At 39.4% G+C, this 18,715-nt stretch overlaps 1 protein-coding gene across 5 annotated transcripts in view; it reads left to right on the forward strand.

Moving 5' to 3' along the window:
* Window positions 1-18,715, forward strand: part of utrn.S (utrophin S homeolog) — a 446,216-nt gene that overhangs the window by 168,279 nt on the left and 259,222 nt on the right. For all 5 annotated transcript variants that reach the window (XM_041564420.1, XM_041564418.1, XM_018265201.2 and 2 more), the window contains 5 exons: window positions 225-309; window positions 2,577-2,791; window positions 3,405-3,522; window positions 6,445-6,650; window positions 8,114-8,268. In XM_041564420.1, the coding sequence (XP_041420354.1) occupies window positions 225-309; window positions 2,577-2,791; window positions 3,405-3,522; window positions 6,445-6,650; window positions 8,114-8,268 (779 nt within the window). The remainder of the gene's footprint in view (window positions 1-224; window positions 310-2,576; window positions 2,792-3,404; window positions 3,523-6,444; window positions 6,651-8,113; window positions 8,269-18,715) is intronic.

Here is an 18,715-nt window from a genome sequence, read left to right on the forward strand (position 1 = left end):
GGAGCATTTCTTAGAAATACAAAAAACTGTTTTAGGTACAGATCATCATTAATTTTCACAGAAGATAGACAGAATCCATCCTATTACCTTATAGTCTGGAGAAACCCACCTATGATGGCAAATGGCTGGTGGACTGTAGTGACTTATCTTGTTGATAACCTTGCAAATTGTTTAGATTGTTTTAATACAAAAACTTGCCTGTTGTTTTCTTCTTAATATTACAGGTGTCAAGAGATTTGCTGGAGAAAATAAAGGACCTGGAGGAAAGTTTATATTATTCATCCTATGAGACACAGGCAACATTACCTAGTAAGAAATACATTTCTGCTTCACCATATTCCATCCATTCTTATTTGATATTTACAAACACAGCATTTTTGACAATGTTGCCCTTACTTCTTAGTGCACAGGAAAAATATATTGCAGGCAGGCATATACTGGACCAAGCCAAGAAGCCAAGTTTAAGAATGAACATGTTTATTTTCCATGTAAAACAATAAGCTTTATGCGTTTGCTGTCTGCAGGGGCACTAGTATGGCACAAAACATGTAAAGTTTTTTTTTAAATGAAAAATACATGTGTCAGGCTGGGCCACAGGTGAGTGGCTTACAGGTAAGAGTCTAGTTGCTGTGTAACATGGAAACAGCGGATATTTAAGGTGCTGATACACAGGAAACATGTTGTAGCGTGGAAAGATTTATTTAAGTAAGTGCAGGCAACACAACTGGTTATTTGCAAGAAAAACAGAAGTCCATTTAATGGGTCAATGGTTAGAGGCAGGCTGCAGGCAAGAGTGATCCTAGGAATAGGCAAAAAGGTCAGGACTGGCGGCAAACTTGGAGAGTCCGATAAACTGGCCGAGTTCAGGGGCAGGATGAAGGCAGAGAAAGGTTGAAGAGACAGGCCGAGGTCAAATACCAGGAGATCCAATAGTTAATGGGAGCAGGGAGCAGAGAACCAGGCAGGACAAGGACAGGAACAGGGAACAAGGCAGGAATCAGGCACATGAGTCACAGGAACAAGGAGTCACAGGAACAAGGAGTACGCTAGATCTAGCTTGGGAGCTTCAATGATCAAGTACCGACTGGTAGAGCAAGGACGAGGTGAGCAAATGTATAAGGTAACCAGAGTGTCTTTAATCATACAAGTAGGATCAGATTCCAAAGGTCTCCAGTGGCTCAATGATGTAATGCAGGAGCTTGTGAGTGTATAATTCCGAGTACGATCCCAGGTAGCTCGTGATAACATGTGTTCATTCAGGAAGCCAAACATTTTAAAGTTTAAAAATTAACCAGTTTATTTTCCATCTAATACAATGAGCCTTACAGGAAGCATAGGCACATACAGGAAGCATAGGATAGGCAGAGTATGGCCCACACTGGGAGCATAGGGCAGGCAGATTATGGCCCACACTGGGAGCATAGGGCAGGCAGAGTATGGCACACACAGGGAGCATAGGGCAGGCAGAGTATGGCACACACAGTGAGCATAGGGCAGGCAGAGTATGGCACACACTGGGAGCATAGGGAAGGCAGAATAGAGCAGGAAACAGGGAGACCAAACAGTACTTTAAGATGGACAGTTCATACTGTGACACAATGCTGGTTTGCCTAAGGAGTGAACAGGTGAACAATGTGGGCACTTTCAGTCTAAGTCTGAGGAGTGAAAAGTACAGGGCTTTAGTGGTGGGAACAATAGAGGTGTTATAGGTGTGCACAATGCAGGAGTTTACTGTCTGAATTTGAGGTGTAAACAATGTGGGGGTTAATTAATCTCAGTACTAATACCTTTTAAAGCTCACACAAGGTAAGGAATTACAGCAGGCATACTTTCATGTGGAGGGCCACACAAGGAGGAGTCATGGGTTGCCAGTTAAACAACCCTGTAGCTCATTCTGCATGTTTATCTTGCTTTGCTTTCCTTTTGCATTGGTACTTGTAGTATGAAATATACAAATGGCTATGTCTCTACTTAGTGAGGCTTAGTGTGTCAAATACTGTACTTTCATACACATTGCTGCAGATAGCAATAAACCTGTCCTTACCTGTTCTTAGGCACAACCAATGCACACTACCAGAATCTTGGACTTCATTTTCTGATGTGAAATATATAGTTGTAAAGCAGGACTTAATATTTTCAGCTGATCACTCACTGCTTAAAGATTTTGCTTACATGACTTGGAAAACTAAAGGTTTGTCATCTCTTGTTGGAAAAGCTGTCAGTTTTTCAGCCATAACTAGTGGTTAAAGGCTGAACATTCTTGATAACAAAGATGCAAACTTTGCAGAATTCTCTATGTACAATGCTGAGGTTTACTAATGCTTCAAACAAATATTTGACCTATATTCTACAAGTTCCGTCTGGTTCATATAGTTAGTGTAATCACGGTCCCAGCAAAGGCAGGGAGACTCAACTGACTTGAAAGTGACAGAGCTTCCTGGTAAGGGGGCAGAGTTTGGGCAGAAAGGGACAGAATAAGGGTGGATGGAGGCATGACCAGGTGGGCCTATGCAGCCCAGTGAATTATTGTGACTACCCTGAGTATAATACTTATCTCTTTGTTTCTTTTCTCACAGGCTATACTCCAATCCAACAAGTGGTATTGGTATCTTCTGCCTCTGAAGTCCCAAGCCTGGCAGCACATGGTTTTGAGCTGCCTGCACCTTCCGATCTGGATAAAACTGTTACAGAACTTGGAGACTGGCTTGTGCTAATTGACCAAATGCTGAAGTCCAACATAGTGACCGTAGGCGATGCTGAAGAAATCAACACTACAATAGCTCGCATGAAGGTAGTAGCATCAATACACTGAATAATAAGTTGCAATGAAGTTTATTTCTGTGTGGGCTACAAAACATGCAACAGGTCTGAAAGATTTCTATTTTGTACCCCAAGGTCATCATTGTTTTGTAGGGATCTTCATTTTTGTATGAAAATCATTGTGTGACCTGTTGTTTCCTGTAGATACAGATAACTTGTATCAATTAAATTGTCCTTTGAGTAGAACTAATGTGCAACTTGTAAGACTAATGCCCCAGAAAATACCAATCTGTGCCGTTCAATAGTTTGGTAGAAAATTGAGCAGTTGTGTAGCCTAGAGCTCAGCCAAAGCATTGTGGCTGGTAGTGTATGGGATTTCAAGCCACATTGTCATGGCAGGCAATAGGTTGCTTACCTCAAAGGAATGAACCTGTCACTAAGAAAGTGGTGGGATATCATTTCGAAACAAAGAAAACTGGTTTATGGTCTGATTTAAATTTCTATGTTATTAGGATTTTAGTAATTTGTCATTCCTAGAAAGTAGTGTCAGTTATAGCTGCTGGAGTACAGGTACATGCACTTGCTTCCTTAAAAAATGTATCCGTGTTCCACAATCACAATTTACTCGTTTTCAATGTTAACAGATAACTAATGAAGACTTGGAACAGCGTCACCCACAGCTCGAGTCTGTTCTTACATTAGCCCAAAATGTGAAAAACAAGACCTCCAATTTAGACGTGAGAACTGCCATCACGGAAAAATGTAAGTGGTGTCAAATTAAAACTGCCCTGTGGGAATTGTAAATGCAGCCAGTTCGATAAATCGATGTTTTACTTGAATTCTTGGTCCTGTATCCCCTGAGGGTTTGCAATGTCTCTAGATCTGCTATAAGCTACATCACCCACTACCAGTACAGTAAGCCAACTTGTTGCAGCTGAGAATGAAAACAGCAGGAAGAATGGGTGGAAATACATATTTTAAAAACATATAATACACACATACATTGTGTCTAACAAAAATATAGAAGATTTAAAAGCAAAGAAAGTTTATGATATTTTCTATATTTATATGAGTCTTTAGTTTTTTGGGGTTTTTTTTGGAATATTTGGGCAGGTGCAGCTAATCTTATCATCAATGAGCAGTTTTGTTCCATTTGCAGGACTTATTTGGATCCTGTTGTCTATGGCAGATTACCAGACGTATAAACTATTCAGGCCTGTGGCTTCATTGAAAATTGGGCAATTGCTGTTACATGCAGATTGCTTTAAACACCTGTGACAATTTGTCATTTCAGGACTATATGCCAGAGCTGCGTTCTCACCCAAACCATCAAATTAAAGCGCTAGAAACACTTCTAAATAGAGGACATTTAATGCATTTCAGTCTCCTATATTGTTACCTTGCACTGGAAAAATTGAGCTAAAAAGGAGATACCTGTAAGTCATGTCATTCATGGCTTCTTACCTTTTAGTAAAAAAACATTTTATTTGTGGGTGCAGGGGAAACAATATATAACCATTAAATGTAAATAAAAGATTTCACTTACCAAATGTATTTGTCCTTTAATATGAGCAGAGAGGGTTGGGTACGTTCTTTCCTCCCACCCCATTATAATTCCCAGTGATGCATCCTTTCTTGACTGGAGGATGCGGGAACCGTGCCCCAAATAGGAAGCATAAACTTGATGTAAGCAACCTCTTGATGTGGTCAGAGTTAATTAAGGTGAGAGTACTTATCAGTTCCCGTACTTCATTCACTGGAGAAATGCATTTCACTAAGCACAGACAGGAGAATTTCTATAGCCAGGTTTAAAAGATTGACTTTTTGCTGGGGTTACAAGAAATCTTAAACAGTACAGTGAAAATGGCAACCCCCCAGTCCCTGAGTCATCTTGCTTGAATAGACCAAATACTCAGTTACACTCTGATTAAGGCTCCTTTCTTGCTGGAAAACGTGTAAGTAATATACTACTTTTATATTATGCTGTCTGGTTGTTGTCTCCAGTAGAATTTCTTTGCTGCTCAAGTTCTGTATTATTAACTATTGTTCGGTTCTTCCTACAGCACTCTACCTTTATTAAAATACAACAAATCCTGGCAACTCTCAGTCTGAGCAGTTTCAGGAAGTTGAATATATCAACAGAACAAGACTTTAAAAGTATTTCAGGGTGTTTTGGTTGGGTTGCCAGTTTTGGCAAAAACTGAAAAAAGTGGATGGCAGATGGTATTGGGGGATGAGCAGTGATGGCATGATGTGCGGGCAGGTTTGTAACAACATTGTGGCAAGGCTGTGACATCACAGGTTGGTTTTGGCCGGGTAAATGTTCAGGCTTCTGAGCCAATAACATTTTAACCATAAAACAAATGTTGTAGAATCACTCACCGAAATAGAAACGTGGCCCAGGTGCTCCAGCTCCAGGCCCTCAGCTCAAGGGAGCGGTAAATCCGTATACAAAAGCGTAACTGTTGGTGCCGGGCACACTGGCAAACTCACATATTGATCAGACCAGAAAAATAGTAGATTAAAAATTGAAAGCTTTATTATATAGTCATCTCTCGCCTGACGCGTTAAAACTGAACAGCCCAATCAAAACCTAACTCTGTTTTTTGACAGGTGACAATCTTACCTATTGGCTTTAAAAACAAAAACTTTTTTACACCTGTAGTTTTAACAATGTAGAAAGTACAGGTATGGGACCTGTTATCCAGAATGCTGATGCTTTCCGGGTAATGGATATTTCCGTAATTTGGATCTCTATTCCTGATGTCTACTAGAAAATCATTTAAACAGTAAATAAAACCAATAGGATGGTTTTGCTTTGCAATAAAGATTAAGTATAACTTTGTTTGCATCAAGTACAAGGTACTGCTTTATTATTACCGAGAAAAAGGAAATCATTTTTAAAAATTTGGATTATTTGGATAAAATGAAGTCTATGGAAGAAGGCCTTTCTGTAATTCAGAGCTTTCTGGATAACTGGTTTCTGGATAACAGATGCCATACCTGTACAAAAAAATGAGGTAGTGGTTTTGCTATTGGAATGGGGAAAATACTATTTGTATGGTCTTAATGCAAAACAGCAAGGGGCACAGTTATAAAAGGTAGTGAGGTCAAAAATGTGTGTTTAAAAGGAATAGTAATGCCAAAAAATTAAAGTATTTTAAAGGAATAACAATATAATTTACTGCCCCCGGCACTGGTAAAATTGGTGTGTTTGGTTCACTTTCACTATTACAGTTTATATAACCAAACTGCTGTGTAGCCTTGGGAGCAGCCATTCAAGAACAGGATATACAGTAGATAACAGATACGTTCTAAAGAATCCTATTGTATACTACCGAGCTTATTTAATACTGTATCTGCTGTGTATCCTGTGCCTTTTCTCCTTTTTCAGCTTTGAATGGCTGCCCCCATGGCCACATGAGTTTCTAGTAGGCTTAATATATGAAGATCCAAATTACGGAAATATCTGTTATCTGGAAAACACTAGGTCTGAAGCATTCTGGATAACAGGTCCCGTACCTGTACTGTACAATGCATGTGATCTGTATATTGAAATAGAAACACCAATGGTCGCCTGCCTGTTATCAGTAACACTGAGAATAGATTTTGTCTGTTTAAAGCTATTGTGTTCCATTTATCTAAGAAAACTATAAATTCAACAAATCTTTCTAAATGTTACAGCGGAAAAACTCAAGAGCCATTGGGACAGCACACAACATGGAGTGGAGGTTCGCCAGCAGCAGTTGCAAGAGATGCTGAAAGACAGCACAAAATGGGACAAGCAGAGGGCAGAAATTCAGAATATCCTGGATCAGGCAGACTTCCGCCTTTATACCATTACTCAAACATACAGGGATACACCTGTGAAACAACTGACTGAAACCAAGGTAAAGCCTTTGTATACATAAATATTCTGTTTGGTCTTGACGGGTTTGTCATAATTTAGGGTTGAGATAGTTGTTGAAATTCTAAGGTTTGCTTAGTCTGTGCATGCTTATAACAGTAGAACCCACATTTTACATTTTTAGGGGGCCAGAAAAAAATGGTGTAAAATCCAGGAAAATGTAATGTATTCTACATAATATATTGGTAGGACCACAAAACATAATGTTAAATATAAAATCTGGTTATGTAACTTTGTTAGATTTCACTGTATAACTAAACGTTTAATTATAATTACATGAACAGTACAGTGTGCAATAATATATTAAATACTATGTCCAATTATGTAAGTAGGTATTTCAAAAGACATCCAATGCTCTAATTTTGTCTTTAGATATAGCAACTACTCACCAATAACCCGTTCCTTTCAAATGTAATTGACCGTAATGGCCAGTAGAGGGAGTTCCCATTACACAATGTTGAATTCTATTTAAAGAACAGCCTCTATAAATGTGAATTTTAGTGGTGTAGTTTAACGTTTGCAGCTGCTTTTAGATGTGGCTATATCCTTCAACAATGGTTTTGTGTGATGGCTTGCGTTGTGCATCGGTGATCCTTACTTATATTATATGTCATAAACTCTGGCTGTAAGTCATGAATATTTTAAATGAAAATATAGCGTGGGCCATGGTGACATTGCAATGAAGCGATCAGTGAAACTGGGCAATTTATGATAGTCTGTGAAAGGACAATTTTTATGGCAGGGTAGACCTTTAGCCTTAAGATATCCGTGGAACAAGTGATACTGCATTTTGCAGCAGAAATATTTTACTTTGACCCACCCTTACAGTTATATAAATTAATTTATCAGTATGCCAGAGGCAACCAATGCCTGTAGAGCAGGAGTCACCAACTTTTATTTTACTGTGAGACACATTCAAATGCAAAAAAAATTAGGCAGCAACAGAAATATGAAGAAAGTCCCCGGGGATGCAAAATAAAGGCTGTGATTGGCTATTTGGTAGCTCCAATCTGGACCGGCAGCCTACGGGAGGCTCTGTTTGGCAGTACACCTGTTTTTTATGTAACCAAAACTTGCCTCCAAGCCTTTAATTAAAAAATAAGCACTTGCTTTGAGGCCACTGGGAGCAACATCCAAGGGTTGGGGATCAACATGTTGCTTATGAGCCACTGGCTGCTGTAGAGAGTTATAACAGGAGAAATACTGCTTAGATACTATTGATTTGGGGGTTTTGTGCATCACATGCTCCTCCTGTGCCCCTTTATCGTAACTGTGGCAAATGCCCATGCTGAATGGGTACCCTTAGAAAAGCACTCTAACTTTGCTAAACTGATTCTCTTGGGTGTAAAATGATTTGTATGGCTTTATAGTATTTATCTTTTCATCTTGTGGCTATCCCATGCCTTTCTGTATTGCACTCACTTTTCTAAACTTTCTATGTCACAGTCACTAGTGCAAGACCTGCATAAAGGAGAGATTGCTATGGACGCTTTCAATGACTTATCCAACAAGCTGCTTCGGGATTACGCCACTGATGACACCAGGAACGTAAAGGAAACCAGTGATCATTTATACATGACCTGGGTTAATATGAATAAGAGGTGAGAAAGTAGTTTTGTACACTGTGCATTATTTCAGTTATTACTAAGAATAAAATGTCCCCATACATTGCTAACAATACCCCCGTGATTCTAACCATTCCTAAACAAATATATCTGGACAGTCTGGATTGGTGTTGGTCTATCTGGACAGCAAATCAAGTGGCTTGGGACCTATGGTTTTCTGGATAAGAGATCAGTGGAATTACTATAAAGGAAGCAGACCCTGTGGTCAAGGGAGGGCCCGTGGTTAAAGGGGAGCCTGGGCCGCAGGATCTGCTCTTTCTATATAGCAGCTCTCTTCCCTGGAAATTTGAGGGCCCCTTGCAGCAAGCAGACGTGTGCCCGCATGGAGCTGAGTAGGTTGCTGCAAATTTTTTGCCACAGTTTTGCGAAAACATACGCCGCAAATCCATGCCTGGCGAATAAATTTGCCCATCACTACCCAAACGGTTATTTTCCCACCAAAATGAATTGATGCAGCTTAGTTGGGATTAATTACAAGTTACTGTTTTATTATTACAGAATAAAAGGAAATAATTTTTACTCATCAGAATTGTTTTCTTTAAATGAGCTCTATGAGACAGTGGTGTAACTACCGGGGGAGCAGGGGGTGCAATTGGGCCAGGGCCCGCACCCCCTCAGGGCCCCCCCCGGCAGCTTGCGCGCCACGAATTCCGCCGGTTCCGGGTGCACGGAGGAGGGTGGGGGCCCGGGGCCCGCCCCCCTCTTGTTACGTTGCTGCTATGAGAGATGACATTCTCGTAAATTGGAGCTTTCTGGATAATGGGTTTCCTGATAATGGATCCCATACCTGTAGCTTATTACATGCACACTTTGTTTTAATGACTGAAAAACTTTAATGTGCTAAAATGTCACCACCAGACTTCTTTGACATTGAGCAAACATTGACATTTCTTTAGAATGTTCCAGATACATGATTACATTTTGCCTTGGTTTTCCCTTAGGTGCATTTTAATTTCCCATTTATCTGTGCCGTTGCACACATTTTTTGCTAAGTTATTTTGCTCATTTCCCCTCCCCAGAAGATTCACATTTGATCTTTTGTTCAGTAAATGAAAATCTTCAAGTGATTTTCATATTAAGAGAAAACCTAATGATATATATATATATATATATATATATATATATATATATATATATATATGCACCTCTTTGAGGCCTTCATTTTGCTGCTATAACATAAAATCCAGGCTTTTTATAATATATGAGTCTATATTGAGCAATGTTCAGCTTTAAGGTCAATGTCTGTTCATTTTTATAGTCTCAGTGGACGAGTGGACGGCATGTTTTCTTGGCTATACTATAAATTTGTCTTCTAACTAATATCATCTGTACAAATGTGTTCTAGAGGGTCTAACCCCAGTTCAGTGTCTTTGTGAGTATTTGAGCCTATTTGGATAGTTTGTTAGTCTGTGGTTGTTTGACAGATGTGTTAATATTGGATGATGGTAGGACACAATAACACACAATTCTGCTTTCCAGAATTTGATCTGTTATATTTTTTCCATCTCAAAGATATGTAGAAATATTTGGACTTATCATACCCTTTTCTGTTTTGCTTGTGGAGAGTCCAGTCGACCTGATCCGAAGTATGTGTTAGAAAAAAGTTGAAGCGGTAATATAACAGGGGATATGCACCCAAAATTCTGTTACCACCTTTTTCCAAAAGAATAAAAAAAAGCGAAAAAAGATTCTTTTTATGCTTTTTGGTTGATGGAAGAAAGGTGTCAAAACATTAAGGCAACATGCTGCCAGCGCTTATATCTTTCTGTAAGTGGCATAAAGGAACAGTAACGCCAAAAAAATGTAAGTGTTGAAATGTAAATATAATGTACTGTTGCGCTGCACTGTAGAACTGGTGTGCTTGCTTTAGCAAACAGTAATATAGTTTATATAAACCAACTGCTGTGTAGCCATTGTGGGCAGCTATTTAAAGCTTAAAAAGGTGAAAAGGTACAGGATACACAGCTGATAACAGATCATGTATTTATGATTACATCTATTGTGTATCCTGTGCTTGAATGGCTGCCCCCATGGCTACACAGCAGCTTGTTTATATAATTGATAGTAGCGTTTCTGTAGCAAACTGTCAGGTTGAGCAACATGTGAGTGACTAGCAGATAGGAGCCTATGTGCGGTGTAATGTGGGTAATATAAAATTGGAACTTGAAAGGCAGCTGATGTTGAAAGAATGAAGTTTTATTTGGAAAGAATACAGCAGGGTCTGGTCAGGCAGCTGACAAGGAGAGTCCAATAGGCAGGCTGAGGTCAATACTAGGAGATCCAACAAAGCTGGAGCTGAGGAACACAGGCATGGAGCAGGAACAGAGAACCAGGTGGGGACTCAGGAACTATGGCAGGAATTAGTAACAATAGCAGGAACCGGGAACAAGAAACACAGGAACAGAATAACACTACATCTGGTTCTGAGGTTTCAATGATCAAGCAACCAGGAGTTGCTTCCAATGGGCTTCTAAAGCCCCTTAATTGAATAATTGGAAACACTTGATGTAAATGAGTTGGGAGGAAGAGACCAGCAGGAACAAAGCGACTCATGACCATCAGGATAGTTGACTCGCATACATTCTGAAAACCCCCCATGGCTGAGAAGATTAATGCAGACATAGTTCATCAAGCTAACCAGGGTTCGAGAACAGGTAAGTCCTGACCCAAACACACCAGTTATACCAGTGCAGAGAAACAGTACATTATATTGTTATTCCTTTAAAACACTTTTAATTTTTTGGTGTTACTGCTCCTTTAAATATCAATGCAGTCTTGAACTCGTACCTCCCAACTGTCCCGTTTTCTGTGGTACAGTCCCAATTTTAACAGCTTAGGCCGCAGTCCTGGATTTTTATTAAAAAGTTCCAAGTTCCTCTTTGATCTCATGCACTAATGCCAGAAAAAGATACAAAGTTTCTGAAACTTAATTAAAAAAATGTTTTTTGGCAGAAAGTATATAACCCACAGCACTTGCACATTTGTAACAATTTTAGATAAGAAAAGGCACAAATGTAACTATTGAAGATAAGCAGGTCTCTTGGGGAGACTGTGACTCATAGCTCCCAGAAATGTGTTTAAACTATTATAACCTGTCAAATTTTGTAAAATGGACATGGTAATTAGGGGTGTGTTTATTAAATGGGCATGGTCAAAACAGAGTTTTTTCTACATAGTCCCCCTCCCTCAGAAGAGCTGGAAGATGGCGCCCATGAGCTCAGCTTCGCTTACTCTGCACCTATATATGAGTAATGAATCAGGGGCACTTTCAGTAGTAATCATCTATGTTGGGGGGGGGGAAGCAGGGAGGGGGGATATGTAGGGTATTGGGTAGAGGTTTTTCTTATTGGGTTGGTTTTAGTTCTCCTTTAAAGGAATGACAATATAATGTATTGTTGCCCTGCAGTAGTAAAACGGGTGTATTTGCTCCAGAAACTGCTGGGTAGCCATGGGGACAGCCATCCAAAGCTGAAAAAGGAGAAAAGTCACAGGATACTGTCAGGAATGGCAGTGATAACTACTGAAGTGTAGACAGGGATTTGAAGAGAAATAATAAGCGTAGTCGATGTCAGGCAGGGGTCGGTAGGCAGGCAGAAGTTAGGTGTAATCAGAGACAGGCAGAAGTCGATAGGCAGGCTGAAGTCAAACGTAGTCGGGGACAGGCCAAGGTCGGTAATCGAGTAGAAGATCAGATTCAGAAGTATCTGTGGGCAAGCCGAGTCAAGCAGGAAAAGTTCACAAGTTCAGGATCACAAGCCAGGAAAAAAACCAAGCCCTGTTTACTTCTGTAGACATCTATTTAAAGGGACGATTTTGGCACCATACGTCAGGGCGCAGCGTGATGACGATAAGAGTCAAACATATTGTGTGGCGTACGGGCGCCCGAGTAAACGGACGCGCGCATGAAGACGCACACACAGACAACAAGCGCCGAGAATGCGCAGAAACCTACACACCCCTGCGCCTGCGTACAGGCTGCGTCCAGTGGTGCCTTACAGATACACAACATATAACAGATAAGCTCTGTAGTATAAAATGGGATTCATCAGAACTTATCTCTTATCTACTTTGTATCCTATGCTTCAATGACTGCTCCGATGGCTACACAGCAGCTTTTTTATATAAACCATAGTAGTCTTTTGAAGCAAACATACCAGTTTTACTAGAACATGGAACGGTACATGATATTGTCATTCCTTTAGAATACTTTCATTTTTTGGTGTTATTGTTCCTTTAAATCTCCAGGGCACAGGCTTGAGCACGCTCATATTGCTCCTTTCTCCCTTTCATTGTAATCTGAGTTGTCAATTATATCACACCAATATTATATGGCAGCTGCTATCCTAAACAAACAGAGAGAGTTTCTAGAGCTAATTGCTCAGGTATGGTAAAGCATTCTACAGAATAAATGTAGCATTCTAGCTTGCTCTATTGTGGCTAATCTATAGGCAAAAAACTGGCTTTAAATATATATATATATATATATATATATATATATATATATATATATATATATATATATATATATATATCTATCGAGCAGGAAAATGATCATGTCTGACAGGGAAAACACAATTAGAGCACTGTTTACTGATATGTCATTTATGTCAATTCACAATTAATTATTTGGATTATTCCGCCCACCACTTCAGGACTTCAGCTGTCCTGGAAAATCAATGCTGCTGCTTTTGAAAAGTAAAATTGTGTAAGTAATATGCACAGTTTAACTCCATGCTAAGGAATCATATTTGCTATTTTCAAATGGAATATTAATGAAACAAAATTTGTATCTTCAAGGAAAAACATTCTCTTTTTTAGAAAATGTACTGAAAAAAACAACGCTTAACTGGACTGTTGTGGCATGTTCTTTACATATTGATGTCTACTTGTACTGATGACAACGCCAAGTCATGTTTCTCAGTATATGTTACAATAATTCATGATTCATTTCCATTATAGAGGGAATCGCTTTCTCCGTTGTAAAATATATAGTGAATAAAGTATCCCCTCTTGCAAAATATAAGGATATTATAAGTTACAGAGGAGTTTCATGACCGTATAAAAACATGAGGCCGAAGGCCAAGTGTTTTTATACAGGTCATGGAACTTCGAGGTAACTTCTAATATCTAGAGAAAATTATCGGCTCAGTCCCCAAAGTAAATATAAATAAATCAATTAATAAATAAATTGAATTAAATTAACTTAACAGCTCACCCAGCATAGAGCCAGACCCAGGTGTAAAAACCCTGGGTCTCTCGTTTGTAGGGTGTAGCTTCAACCAGTGTACGGCACAAATAGTATAAATCTCGGCAATCTTGTATGTATAGAAACTCACCGAAGATGCTTGGTGGCCCGGGTGCAGCGCCCCGAACCCGTAGCTGGGGGAGTAACTCAATGTAGACAGCGAAGAAGCACGCACTCCAAGGGCCAATAATTGTGATTAAAAGCCTTTATTCAAACAGCTAAAACAAGAGAACCTTATGCGTTTCGTATCCGAGGATACTTATTCATAGGCCTATGAATAAGTATCCTCGGATACGAAACGCGTAAGGTTCTCTTGTTTTAGCTGTTTGAATAAAGGCTTTTAATCACAATTATTGGCCCTTGGAGTGCGTGCTTCTTCGCTGTCTACATTAACTTCTAATATCCTCACATTCGGCAACTGGGGGTACTTTATTTATTATAATACACAAGTTTCAGTGAGTCATGTGACAGAAATGACATCAGAACTCACCGTTTATAACGGATGACATCAGAACTCACTGTTTATATGGATACCATTTACAAGATATTCATGGCTTTTGTGTATTATAAGGTTATAAATTAACCAAGGAGTTCTTTATCTATATAAAGTCATATACTGGTCATGGTTACTTCCAATATACTCATATTTCACAACAGAGGTGAATTTTTTTATTCAAATAAACCACAAGTTTCACAGTCATGTGACACAAGTGAACTTAGTAAACACTGATTATAACTGATTACAACATTGGTAAGCTCTATCTATAATAATTTGCTTTTCAGTTAAAATACTGCCCTGTTGCATTATTAACAGAAAGGGTATGTTGCTTTTACCCTGTGGCAGGAAGGACTTATTATATTTCAGACAACTCTGATATGATGCAGCTTCAAAAGAGATTGGATTATGAAGGTTTTTTTTTTATTTTTTTAAATATTCTAGTCCTAAATACATTTTTTAGTGCCTAGTTTACATCTAGATATTGAGTTCTAACACTTCTCTGAATCCAGGATCTGCAGTCCTTGATTTTCAGCTTTTGCTGAACTGTGGTACCTAGTATCCTGTAGCTCTGTTTGATTATACATTTTATATTACAGAAGCTTAGTGCTATTAGAATATATATCTATAATATGCTTTTGAAGTCTTTAGAGGCTTATTAAGCAAAAGTTGGTATATTCAAGGCAAAATCTGTCACTGGCATTTGCTGTCAGTGCAAACACTGTGAAAACAGTGTTGTGGAAAATGCACAGTGTGACATTAGCTGTAGGGCATTGACACACAGGACAACAAAAGCACCCAAAATAAGTTGTGCGGCTGGGTACCCAACAAAGGTGTGGGCTTGTAGTCCTTCCAGCTTTTTAATTTTTTTTAATGATGATACCACCACCGTACTACACTGGAGGTTTGGTATTTTTTTAATTTTAGATTTGTGCCATACAGGTACATTGCTACTAGGCTGTTCATTCTTTTTGGCAAACTCCAGACATGTTCTCCCACGGTTCTTTTTGTGTAAAGGCATGTTTTTGTTTTTCTGCAACCTTCCTGGGCAGGCTAATGATATGCAAAGTTCTTCATATGACACCCACTGTGAAGTATGGTCTTGGAAATATCATGCTTTAGGTCTGTGTTTCATCAGCAGGGGTTGATTCCTGATGAAGAAAAGACAGAATGGATTGTGCAGAATACAGGGAAATACATTTTCACTTAAATCTTGGAGCTTGGTAGATCTTAATCTTTCAGCAGAGTTGATGCCAAATACAATGCCATAGTAACACTGGAAAGGCCCAAAGACAAAAGGATGAATAGCCTACAATGGTCCGGTCAAGGCCTTAATCTCAATGCAACTGGGAATCTGTGGGCACTGTTCGATAAATGAAGTTCAAAACCATCATCCAACTAACCTGAACAACCTACAGTAAAGCTGAGTAAGGACCCGAACATCACTATCCTGCCAGCAGATAAAGGGAGATGCACAGTTGTGCTCAACACAACTGACTATGACTGCAAGATAACCACTCTACTCAGTGATAGCAATACAGATGAACCCTTAAGGAAAGACCCAACCAGCGGTTACAAGAAAAAGGTGATAGGTTGCCTACAACAACTTGAAAAGGAGAAAGCCATTGATCGAGTTTTATACCACCGCCTGTACCCCAGAGAAGCCACACCATGTTTATACAGACTCCCCAAGATACACAAAGAAGGAGCCCAACTAAGACCCATTGTCAGCAGCATAAATTCAGTGACATACAACATTGCAAAATTCTTGGCTAACATCTTAACCCCGTTGGTAGGCAATACAGTGCATCATATCCAGAATGCCAAAGAGTTTGTAACCAAGATTCACGGCATTACACTAGAGGCAGAAGAAACAATGGTATCATATGATGTCACTTCTTTGTTCACATGTATACCTACTACAGAGGCAATTGAGACTGTAAGAAATCGACTGCAACAAGATAATACCCTCAGCAGCAGAACGAAGCTCAGTCCCAACCAAGTATGTTTGTTGCTAGATTTGTGTCTTAACACCACATACTTCATGTACAAGAACCTTTTTTATAGACAGAAACATGGCTGTGCAATGGGTTCTCCAGTCTCTCCTGTTGTAGCAAACCTGTACATGGAGGAAGTGGAAAGGAGGGCCTTACTTACTTTCCAGGAAACTACACCAAGTCACTGGTTCAGGTATGTGGATGACACTTGGGTTAAAATCAGATCCAATGAAGTGGCTGCCTTTACAGAACACATTAACTCAGTGGACAATAACATCAAGTTTACAAGGGAAGATGTCCACGAGAACAAACTTGCCTTTTTGGACTGTTTGATATGCATCCAAGAGGGGGGTAACTTGAAGACGGAAGTATACAGGAAACCCACTCATACGGATCAATATCTGTTGTTTGATTCCCACCATCCGCTGGAACACAAACTGGGTGTCATTAGAACTCTGCACCACAGGGCGGAAGTTGTGGCAACTGATACAGAGTCCAAAAACAAAGAGCAAAAACATCTTAGAGGAGCTTTGAAAGTGTGTGGCTACCCAGACTGGGCCTTTGTCAAAACAGCAGCAACCAAGCCCAACAGGAACACCAATAGAAATAACTGCCCGGAGACACATAGTAGGCGAAACATAGTCATCCCATATGTAGCTGGAGTGTCTGAGAAACTCAGGAGGATTTTTAACAAACACCACGTCCCTGTGTTTTTCAAACCTAGCAACACACTGAGACAAAAACTGGTACACCCTAAGGATCCAACCCCTAAAGAAAAACAAAGCAATGTTGTATACGGAGTCCAGTGTAGCGAGGAGTGCACAGATCTATACATTGGGGAGACAAAACAACTGCTCACCAAGCGAATGGCTCAGCATAGGAGGGCAAACTCTACAGGGCAAAACTCAGCTGTCTTTCTACACTTAAAAGACAAGGGACACGCCTTTGAAGATAGCAAGGTCCAAATCTTGGATAAAGAAGACCGCTGGTTTGAACGAGACGTGAAAGGGGCGATTCATGACAAGGTGGAGAAACCATCCCTGAACGGAGGTGGGGGCCTTCGACACCACCTGTCTGCTACATACAATGCTGTTCTAACATCTGTACCCCGGCGGTTTCAGAACACTTCACACGTCCATTCATGCAACTCTCACAGGTAACACCTCTTTCTAGGAGTTGCATGACACATTGGATAATCCTATCACAGTAACTACACAGAATCTACACCTCTGTGAATTTCTTCAGATGTCACCTCTTTGAAGAGTTACAATGTGCCATTGTGATTGGATTAGTGGAAGAGTTTATATGCAGAGAATTTCCCACACCAGTCAGTCGAACTGAAGAAGCTGCTCGGATGAGTAGTGAAACGTCTTCATTGATTACTCAGCAAGTCCAGTTGTTTTTAGATTTACCTATACTAGATATACCATGACCTGGATGAATGAAAATCTTCATAGTCATATCCTACAGTAAAGCTGTTTGGAGGGATGGGACAGAATTGTACATAGTTTGTACAGCGTGCTGTTTGTACCTATCAAATATTTATATGTTGGGATTTAAATACTTATGCAAACAGACTATTCAGACATTTTATTTTAACATTTCAGTGTAGGATTTATTATTCAATGATATGTTTGTGTGCGGGTGTGTGTGTATATATATATATATATATATATATATATATATATATATATATATATACATATATACATATATACACTAATTAACAAATACCATATTACTCATTACAATTGTTACATGTTGGAAATAAGATGTTTCTTATTATATATCCGTCGTTGTTTTTCACATTATATCATTGAGCTGATGTGTCAGTAGAGGTAAGTGGGCCAGGTCAATAACAAAGCCCTGTTTTTCTCCAGTCTCTTGTTAATGGCTCAGGTGGTCAACATATTTTTAGATATCCATATAATTGGTGTTACTATGGCTACACCACACATCTGATTTAGAAGCAAGAACAGTTAATTGTGTCTCATTTCTTATAAACAGCATTAAACACTGTACAACCCACCCCCATGTCTTGCACAAAGCACATATTTATATTTGTTTAGTGTGGGGTATAAGAGAAATATAATGAGAGAAAATACATCTTATGAGGTTTGATTATGATTTGGTTTCCTTAAAAAAATAGTTGAAATTAGGCATATATTTTATCTCACTATTTACATTATGTTGGGCCCTTTAACAACTCCCCCTTTTAATATGAGCAGACACACTAAATAGCGCAATACAATGAAAGTTAGAATGCTCCTACCCATACAGGTGTGATATCCATCCGGTGTGATGGTAGGTGCTCGCTAATGGGTCTCTAGCCTGCAACTGGAGACGTATTTGTAGTCACACTGAAGAATTTAGCGGCACTCTATTAGTTGTAGTCAAAGTGAAAAATGTATTTTTCCAAAAGGAAAGGCAAGAAGATGTTTCGGAACCCACTGGGCCCTTTTTCAAGACAGGCTTGATAATTTTACACTTTGACTACAACTAATAGAGTGCCGCAAAGTTCTTCAGTGTGGCACTAAATAGCGCATGCCTCAGATACATATCAGTTGCTTAGGAAGTTCCAAAATCCTTACCAGCTTATAGTACAAGATGAATATTTATGCATTGCTGTTTTTTGTTGTTCAGGTATTGTATCCGTTATCCAGAAACCCCTTCTCCAGAAAAATC

Source organism: Xenopus laevis, chromosome 5S (genome assembly GCF_017654675.1).
Source record: "Xenopus laevis strain J_2021 chromosome 5S, Xenopus_laevis_v10.1, whole genome shotgun sequence".
Lineage (NCBI taxonomy): Eukaryota > Metazoa > Chordata > Amphibia > Anura > Pipidae > Xenopus > Xenopus laevis.